General features: G+C 48.8%; 1 protein-coding gene across 2 annotated transcripts in view; it reads right to left on the reverse strand.

Moving 5' to 3' along the window:
• HGF (hepatocyte growth factor) overlaps positions 1–7,707 on the reverse strand; it is a 79,044-nt gene extending 71,337 nt beyond the window's left edge. For both annotated transcript variants that reach the window (XM_048836496.2, XM_048836495.2), the window contains exon 1: positions 7,445–7,707. In XM_048836496.2, the coding sequence (XP_048692453.1) occupies positions 7,445–7,520 (76 nt within the window). In that variant the 5' untranslated portion in view covers positions 7,521–7,707. The remainder of the gene's footprint in view (positions 1–7,444) is intronic.
• Positions 7,708–9,755: the final 2,048 nt, after the last annotated feature.

Here is a 9,755-nt window from a genome sequence, read left to right on the forward strand (position 1 = left end):
GAGAAAGTATAATAATTAGCCTTTTCTACATCCCTTTTGGTAGATATGTTTAAGTGACTTCCCTTTAGAATTGCTTCAGCACTAGAGACATCCCAGAGCTTTGAGTATATGGATGAAATGAATAATTGCCCATGAATGCTGGTTTGGGTCAAAAATGATCAGCACAAAGAGAAGTTGCATAATGTTCTGCAATGTGCCAAAGAAAAAAAAATTTAAATCAAATATGAAAAAATGCCAGATTGGGTTCAGTGACATTAGTTATGTAAGACACCAGCTTGGTGAAAAAAGCATTTGCCCAGACCCAAGAAAATGGAGACAATTGTACAAGGAGGCCATACAGAGATTCATCCCTAGCTTGTCTTAATGTCTACACTACGAAATTAGGTTGATTTTATAGAAGTCGATTTTTAGAATTTGATTTTATACAGTCGATTGCGTATGTCCACACTAAGCGCATTAAGTCGGCAGAGTGCATCCTCACTACCATGGCTAGGATCAACTTACGGAGTGGTGCACTGTAGGTAGCTATCCCACAGTTCCCAGAGTCTCCACCACCCATTGGAATTCTGGGTTAAGCTCCCAATGCCTGATGGGGCAAAAACATTGTCGCGGGTGGTTTTGGGTACATGTCATCAGTCGCCCCTCCCTCTGTGAAAGCAACAGCAGACAATCGTTTCGCGCCTTTTTTCCTGGGTTACCGGTGCAGACGCCATACCACGGCAAGCATGGAGCCCACTCAGCTCACTGTCACCGCTTCTGTTGTGGTCAAGTCTACTGTGGGGGCTGCTGTGATCCAAGAAGCCAATGCAATCATTGCCGTTCTGTTATAAAGTGTAGTGGCTCTGGGAAATGTGCGGGCCTTTTTAGATTTTAGGTATATCATATTCCTGTCCTTTGTCACTCATGACGAAGTCTTGCAGCCGTACATTCCAGTCCGGTCAGTGCTGTAACACCCCATAGCACTTCTGTGGTTGACACATGTAACAGCTCCAGGGCTCTTGCTCTTTTCCCTTGGCTGAGGTACCTTGCCCTACCAGGACCTCCAAGCATTCGACACAGAAGCATCTGCAGCAGCTGGCATTGCTTCACAGCAGCAGCTCCTGGGTGCCTTCGCAGCAGACAGTGCAGTAGGACTGCTAGCCGTCCTCATCCATGGTGTATGGCTCCACCGCTTCCACTGCAACTCTGCTCTTCTGCAAGCTGGAAGCTTCTGCCTCAGGCTGCTCTCCCAGCAGGCAGCACCGCGCGGTTGCACCTACCCCAGCCTACCCCTTGCTCCCATGGCTCATGAAACCTGGACAGTAGTAAGGAGCAGTTCAACCATAGGCTGCGCAAGAGTGCAGAATGGTGATAGCATGTGCCTCTTTGGATGTTTAAAAGCTCACTGGTGCTGTTGGTCAGACCTCAGCTCAACCAACATTCCCATTGTTATTGCTGCTTGCTGTGTGCTCCATAGTATCTGTGAGAGTAAGGGGGAGATGTTTATGGCGGGGTGGGAGGTTGAGGCAAATTGCCTGGCGTCCAGTTTTGAGCAGCCAGACACCAGGGCGATTAGAAAATCACAGCAAGGTGCTCTGCACATCAGAGAGGCTTTGAAAACTAGTTTCATGACTGGCCAGGCTTCAGTGTGACAGTTGTGTGTGTTTGTCCTTGATGCAAACCCACCCCCTTTGTTGATTTGAATTCCCTGTAAGCCAAACACCCTCCCCACTTTGAAATAAAGTAACTGTTGTTTTGAAATCATGCATTCTTTCTTTATTAATTTAAAAAAATGAGATAACGGACAAGGTAGCCCGGGTGGGGTGGAGGAGGAGGGAAGGACAAGGCCACATTGCTTATTTTAGCCACACTAAAAATCAAACTGTTTGAATGACAGCCTTCTGTTGCTTGGGCCATCCTCTGGAGTGGAATGTCTGAGTACCGGAGCCTCCCCCACCCCACGTTCTTGGGCATCTGGGTGAGGAAGCTATAGAACATGGGGAGGAGGATAGGCGGTTATACAGTGGATGCAGCGGAGGTCTGTGCTCTTGTTGGCTTTCCTGCAGCTCCAACAGATGCTTCGTTATGTCCGTTTGCTCCCCCAACAGATGCTTCATCGTGTCCGTTTGCTCCCCCGTTAGCCTCAGCATCGTGTCCTGCGTCCGCTCTTTGCGCTCACTTAATTCTTTACTGGCCTCTGCCACTGAATGCCTCCACGCATTAAGCTGTGCCCTATCAATGCGGGAGGACTCCATGAGCTCGGAAAACATGTAATCGCAAGTGTGTTTTTTTCACCTTCTAATCTGCGATAACCTCAGGGACGGAGATGATAGGGGGAGTGTAGAAACATTCTACGTCTACAATTCTGGGGGGACTGCATGGTCACCTGTGCTGCTGAGTTCACCATGCTGATCAAACAGGAAATGAAATTCAAAAGTTCCTGGGGCTTTTCCTGTGTACCTGGCTATTTCATTGGAGTTCAAAGTGCTGTCCAAAGTGGTCACAATGGAGCACTCTGGGATAGCTCCCAGAGGCCAATACCATTGATTTCGTCCGCACTATGCCAAATTCGACCCAGCAAGGTTGATTTTAGTGCTACTCCCCTCGTCGGGAACGAGTACAGAAGTCGATTTTAAGAGCCCTTTAGATCGACAGAACGGGGTCGGTTGTGTGGACAAACTCATTTTTAAATCGACCTAATGCGGCTAAATTCGACCTAACCCCATAGTGTAGACCAGGCCATAGTTAAGTGCTTCCCACAGAATGCTGCTTGAAGACAATACAGAATGGCACTGGAATAATTTTAATTTCCAAAGTTTTCTCTTGCCAAAAAAGGGTGCTGACAAAGCATAGGTGCTTCTGTAACAACAATCTGGAAAAAACAAACATATATGTTTTTTCCTTATTTTTGTGCTTTACAGTTGCTTTTGAGACGGAGGGAGATTGTTTTTTGTTTATTGTTCATTACTATTTTTTTATTTTACCAGTGACTCCTTCCTACAACAGGTATCTCAGTAGAAGGCACCAGGATTAACCTTTTATTAGAAACCTGACTTTCAAATTCAGTAAGCCCCGTCTTCACAACTCATATGTACACAGTACCAAAGTCCATTAGACTGAAAATAATGGTAACAGCCAATAATGTGTTCTAAAGTCAGATGGTATATACATAGAAGGGCTGTCCTTAGCCTCGCACTGTAAAATGAGTCTTTTCTTTTGAGATCTGTAGCCCTTCAAAGCACTGTATTTACCACAGAAATAAATCCCCCCCATGTCACACTACCGTCCACAGTGAAAGCCACCATCTTTACAAGCATTTGGTGTCTCTTTCACCTCCAGCAGTGTGTTGTGTACATCCTTCTGGAAGAGGAGCTTGGTGGTTGCTGGGTATGCAAGGCAATGGCAAAGGGTGCAAGGAAGCCTACCTCCCCCATTCTAGAATCCCTGCATACTGGGCAGCCACGGAGTGGTCGGGGAGCAGAGCCACTGTTCCATGCTAGCACTGGCCTCCCCAAGATGAGGTGGGGGTGAAAACAGGGAACGTGACCCACCCCTTTTCATGCTTTCTAGAAGACTTGCTCAGTGAGCGCAGACAGTGTGTGCTGCTTCCATTTAGAAGATGGCAAAGCTGTCGCTGTAATGTGTTCTTCCTGAGTGATCCAGGAGGAATTCCAGCTATGTCGGTCCTCTGGATGTTGCTACTGCAGGGTAGCCCCCAACGTGAATGCTGGGGGAGAAGTACAAGTCTCTAAACCCACCCTTACAAACAGAATTGTAAAACTCCTCTGCAGGGTCCAGGGAGAATGCCATTAAGTTGACTGCTCTCCAACTATGGTAGGACAGGCCCTTGCCTCCTGACTTCCATTCCTGTATCGTCCCTGCAAAGCCATCCTTCCTCTCCTTCACAAGGTTTAGAAGGATATAAATTGCATGTAATACTCAGAAAAAAAAAAGACTCGGAGGAAAGATGTCATCCTCTGGAGAGAGAATGCACATTTCCCTCCCAACTCTGGCCTCAGTTAAAGTATTATCTTAATAAGAGATAAGCTTCTCCACTAAGAGGCTTTTCTTTCTTTGACTTCAGAGCACATTTTTCCAGTTTGTATGCAACATCCTAATCTCAAGTCTTTTTATTCTATTTTTCTGTGGTTATGTTGCTCACAAAAATGGCATTAATGGAAACAAAAAATCTGTTAAGTAGGGTAAATGCATAGAGCAAAACAAGAAGCCATTGGCATACTGTGCCAAATGGATTCTATTAACCAGAAGGAATACAGTCTTCAAACTGGCAGAGTTTTGCATTGCTGATGGCATATTATATAATGATTATTCACAAGTAGGGAGTGAAAAGAATAAATTACATTAGATTTGTAAAATACATGCAGTTATGCAAGCCACAGGGACACACAACACTCCTATGGCTACCAATATTTGTATAAAGCATTTTTAATTAAAAAAACAAAATGTTCTCCCACATCTTGCATTACACCTGCACCTCATATTCTTTTAATCTCATGTGACCTACAGAAAATGCTGTAAAACTTGGTGTTAAGAAAAATGCTAGATTAAAGACCTCTTCATGGAAAAATCTGATGCATTTTTATAAATCTTTCATTCCCAATTTTACATGTACTAATTTGTGTTCCATAAAAATGGGGGTCATTTTAGTTCAACAGCTTTTATTGAGCTAAGCAGTCTGTTTTTTAACAGAGTAAAAGACGTACTGACTGGGAATACTGGGATGTTATTAAGAATATCTAAATAGGCTGAATATCAGGGAGGAAAAAAGTTCCTCAGGAAAGTTATTAGCTTATAGACTAGTCTCTCAGTGTAAATGATAGATACCTACAGAATACTGCAAACGGAGAACAGCTGGCTAGTAAGAACTTTACATATTTATCTTATTCATCTGTTCTTATCTTATTATTTATATATTTTAAAAAAATCAGACCTCTCATAATGGACATAGCTGGCTCACATCAACACATTCTCAGTATTGTATTCTTCACTCTCTCTCTCTTTCCCACTGACATATCCTGACTTCTGAGTCCTGCAAGTCAGAGACTCTTGTGTTCATACAGAACCTAGTATGTTGGACCGCCAAGGTTTAATTTGGGCTTATAGGTACCACCATAATACAAATAATACATAATACAAATAAACCTTATAGCTTGACACATTTAACATCAACAGAATAGGGACATTCATATATTAGCAGGGAGGTTGATCTGAAGATATAAGAAGTCTCCTCTATCTCTAAGTTCTAATACACAAATCAAAAAGAAACTCTTCAGAAATGAAGCTAACGCATTTAATATTTTTTTCAGAGTGTACAGGGCCTCTTAAAAATCTCCAGTAAAATAAAAACCTCAATGGAGAAATTATTCAAGGAGAAGTCTTAGTATATGAAAAAAACAATATATTTTAAAAAAATTAATGGCACAATTTTCCCTCATGTATCTTGTTCTCACAGGAATTTAAAGTTTGGCTTTTTTGATGAAACTCATGCTCTTCTTGAAAATAGGAATTAAAAAAGCAAAACAAACAGAATCAAGGCTCCGAGCTGTCCAATAGTGGTGAGTGGCAAGACTCATCTTCTTTGTCCAATAGGATGGATACAACATTAAAGTGAGGGCAGAGGGGGTTGGAAGGGGGGTGAAAACGGAGAGATGTTGCTGAGACATGGAAAGGTCACCATTTTTCAAAGAGGGTGCAACTCAATGGAATGGAAACTATGAGGCACATGCAGAAGGGAAATAGTACAAAGAAGTGTACTAACATGGGCCTATAACCAGAATACCTGCTGAGCAAGCCTCACAACACTGAAATCAATGGAAGTAGAGGGCACACAACACTTCTCGTGAAATGTTCAGCACCTTGCAGAATTAGGCTCTTATCTTAGAAGAATATGACAGGATCAATTGAAGGTGATACCAACAGCGTATTTGTGACTTGCACATTCAAAACACAAAATAATCAATTATTTGTGCAATTCATTATCACTTTTTCGTTTTTAAGAAGGCATTGGATCCCTCCTGGAGATATATCGGAGGATCACAGAATCGAGCCCCAGGTCTGGACAGCCAGCGAGTTCTTGAAATTATCTATATTTAGAGGGGGTTCACTGTGTAAACTCTGCTTACCAACTACAAGCTTTTGGGAAACTGCAGCTGCTTCCTCCAAGACACCACAGTGCAACTGCAGTCTACAAAGCAGCTATTTGTTCATTATGCCTTCAGAACCTGTCCCACAACTCCACGCTCTCTATGTGTGTCTTTGCTGGACCTCTTCATTGTTTATCTGCCCTTCTGCTCTCTGCAGATATATTGCCCACTTTGCTGGCAGATCTTCTCCCTGAGTTGCATGTTAGCTTTTCTTTCTGTCTGTCTAGCAGAGTAGCAGTCTGTCTTTTAGTGCTTTGGGGAAGGAAGGAAGGAAGGAAGGAAGGAAGGAAGGAAGGAAAGGTTTGTGGAAATCTTTGTAAAACATTATTCCTCAAGTGCCTCACCGAAGAGCCAATAGGAATGCAAAGCCAATCCCTCCGCTATCAAAAGGAGCACTTCAGAAAATAAATTCAACTAGACAGCTTCCAAGAATTTATTGCTTATTATTGTTCACTTCTAGCACCTTCCACACCCCCAGTTTAATCCGGAACTGAATTGAGATACTAATGAAATTAGAATTAATTCACGCTTAGAAATAGCGTATTCCTGCTGCTGAATGTGCAGGAAGACATGCCTGCTATTTGGACAGTGACTCCAAACCACATACTATCATATGTTTTGGATGTTCGTTATCTCACAGTTATTTAATCTATTACTGTGCAATAAAGTACAGATGTTTCTTCTTGCCCTGATAACAGCTGAGAGTTCCAAAAAGCAATCATGAAATATTCTCTACCATTTTTGGTTCATCCAGCTCCCTGTCTGTCCTGAGACACCCCTAAATGTGGGGAAGAGTGAGAAGGTAATGGTAGCTCAGAAGCCCAGAGCTAAACCGCACATACAGGCTGTTCGTGCAAAGAATATACACAGAAATACTCAAACACAATGAAAAATCATTGGCACAGATAGTATAATATTTCATACACTACTGCCTTTCACACAAAAGATCTCTAGTGCTCAGAAACTATTCTCCAGGAGAAAGGATAAGATCCATCCTCCCTCCTTCAGTGCAATGTGCCTGCAGCTTTAAACTTGCCAGAGCAGAAGGCTTGTTCCACTAGAAGTGACACTTGGTTTACAACTCACCATTTCTGTTCTGCAGCCATCCGGGAAGGAGTAGGTAGGTGTGTTTGTTTTACTGAGGTAAGGATGGTGGGGGTGGAGATTTTTCCCTTTCTCTGTATCATTTCCCAAAGGTTTGTAAATAGTGCACATTTCCACCCACCATAATAAATGGGAAAAGGAAAGAAAAGGACGCAGAAAAGAGAGATCGCTGGCAAAAAGTGAGACAAAAAACTAACCTGCCAAAGGGATGGTGATGGGAAGCAGCAGCAGCAGATAGAGCAGCAGGACCGGCAGGAGTTTGTTGGCCCACATGCTGCCGCTGGGCTGCCCCAGCAGCTCGCAGGGAGGAGGAGAGGAGATGGCTCGTGGAAGGACCCCTGTGCACAGTCGGTCACTAGAGGAGGCTGAGTGAGCCGCGCTGCTTTTTATTGCGATGATCTAAGTTTGTTGTGTGATTAACTGGAAAGATCTGAGTCCCAACTCCCTCTTACGGTAAGAGATTGTTTAACAACATCCCCTCTGCCTCCTCTCCCCCTCCCCTGCACCCAGCCACAGCTGCCTCCTTCCCTCCCCCCAGCCAGCCAGCAGGCAGCTCCTGCGGCAGAGGGGTGCAGGGCGCCCAGGCGAGCTGCATGGCCCGGTGCAGGGGGGCTGGCAGGGCGCTCACCCGGGGCGGGGAGCCCGGGGGCAGCGCCGCGCTCCAGGGTCCTGACCCGGCTCGACTCACTGGGAGCTTTGCCTGGTCTCCAGCGGCCCAGGTCCCAGGACCGGCCTGGAGCGCGCGGCAAAGGCCGGACTGGGGCCCGCGGAGTGTTACATGGGAACCTAGGTCTGCCCCAAAGCGGTGTGTGGGCAGCGTGGGCAGCAGCCGGGCTCCCCTGCCGCCACGCTTCACCCGGACCCTCCCCACATAACCCCTGCCTCACCTGCGACCAGACCCCCCCCTTCTCGCACCAACAGCCGGACCCCCCCCCGCTTCCCATCTCACCTGCAGCCAGACCCCCCCACACACATCCCCTGCCTCACCTGCGACCAGACACCCCCCTTCTCGCACCAACAGCCGGACCCCCCCCCGCTTCCCATCTCACCTGCAGCCAGACCCCCCCACACACATCCCCTGCCTCACCTGCGACCAGACACCCCCCTTCTCGCACCAACAGCCGGACCCCCCCCCCGCTTCCCATCTCACCTGCAGCCAGACCCCCCCACACACATCCCCTGCCTCACCTGCGACCAGACCCCCCCCTTCTCGCACCAACAGCCGGACCCCCCCCGCTTCCCATCTCACCTGCAGCCAGACCCCCCCACACACATCCCCTGCCTCACCTGCGACCAGACACCCCCCTTCTCGCACCAACAGCCGGACCCCCCCCCGCTTCCCATCTCACCTGCAGCCAGACCCCCACACACACATCCCCTGCCTCACCTGCGACCAGACCCCCCCCCTTCTCGCACCAACAGCCGGACCCCCCCCCCGCTTCCCATCTCACCTGCAGCCAGACCCCCCAGCCTGTATCCCCTGCCTCACCTGCGACCAGACACCCCCCTTCTCGCACCAACAGCCGGACCCCCCCCCGCTTCCCATCTCACCTACAGCCAGACCCCCCCACACACATCCCCTGCCTCACCTGCGACCAGACCCCCCCCCTTTTCGCACCAACAGCCGGACCCCCCCCCGCTTCCCATCTCACCTGCAGCCAGACCCCCCACCCTGTATCCCCTGCCTCACCTGCGACCAGACCCCCCCCCTTCTCACACCAACAGCCGCCCCCCCCGCTTCCCATCTCACCTGCAGCCAGACCCCCCCACACACATCCCCTGCCTCACCTGTGACCAGACCCCCCCCTTCTCGCACCAACAGCCGGACCCCCCCCCGCTTCCCATCTCACCTGCAGCCAGACACCCCCACACACATCCCCTGCCTCACCTGTGACCAGACCCCTCCCTTCTCGCACCAACAGCCGGACCCCCCCCCGCTTCCCATCTCACCTGCAGCCAGACCCCCCCACACACATCCCCTGCCTCACCTGCGACCAGACCCCCCCCTTCTCGCACCAACAGCCGGACCCCCCCCCGCTTCCCATCTCACCTGCAGCCAGACCCCCCACCCTGTATCCCCTGCCTCACCTGCGACCAGACCCCCCCTTCTCGCACCAACAGCCGGACCCCCCCCCGCTTCCCATCTCACCTGCAGTCAGACCCCCCCCACACACATCCCCTGCCTCACCTGTGACCAGACCCCCCCCTTCTCGCACCAACAGCTGGACCCCCCCCCCGCTTCCCATCTCACCTGCAGCCAGACCCCCCCACACACATCCCCTGCCTCACCTGTGACCAGACCCCTCCCTTCTCGCACCAACAGCTGGACCCCCCCCCCGCTTCCCATCTCACCTGCAGCCAGACCCCCACACACACATCCCCTGCCTCACCTGCGACCAGACCCCCCCTTCTCGCACCAACAGCCGGACCCCCCCCCCCCCGCTTCCCATCTCACCTGCAGCCAGACCCCCCACCCTGTATCCCCTGCCTCACCTGTGACCAGACCCC

Source organism: Caretta caretta, chromosome 1 (assembly GCF_965140235.1).
Source record: "Caretta caretta isolate rCarCar2 chromosome 1, rCarCar1.hap1, whole genome shotgun sequence".
NCBI classification, from domain to species: Eukaryota; Metazoa; Chordata; order Testudines; family Cheloniidae; genus Caretta; species Caretta caretta.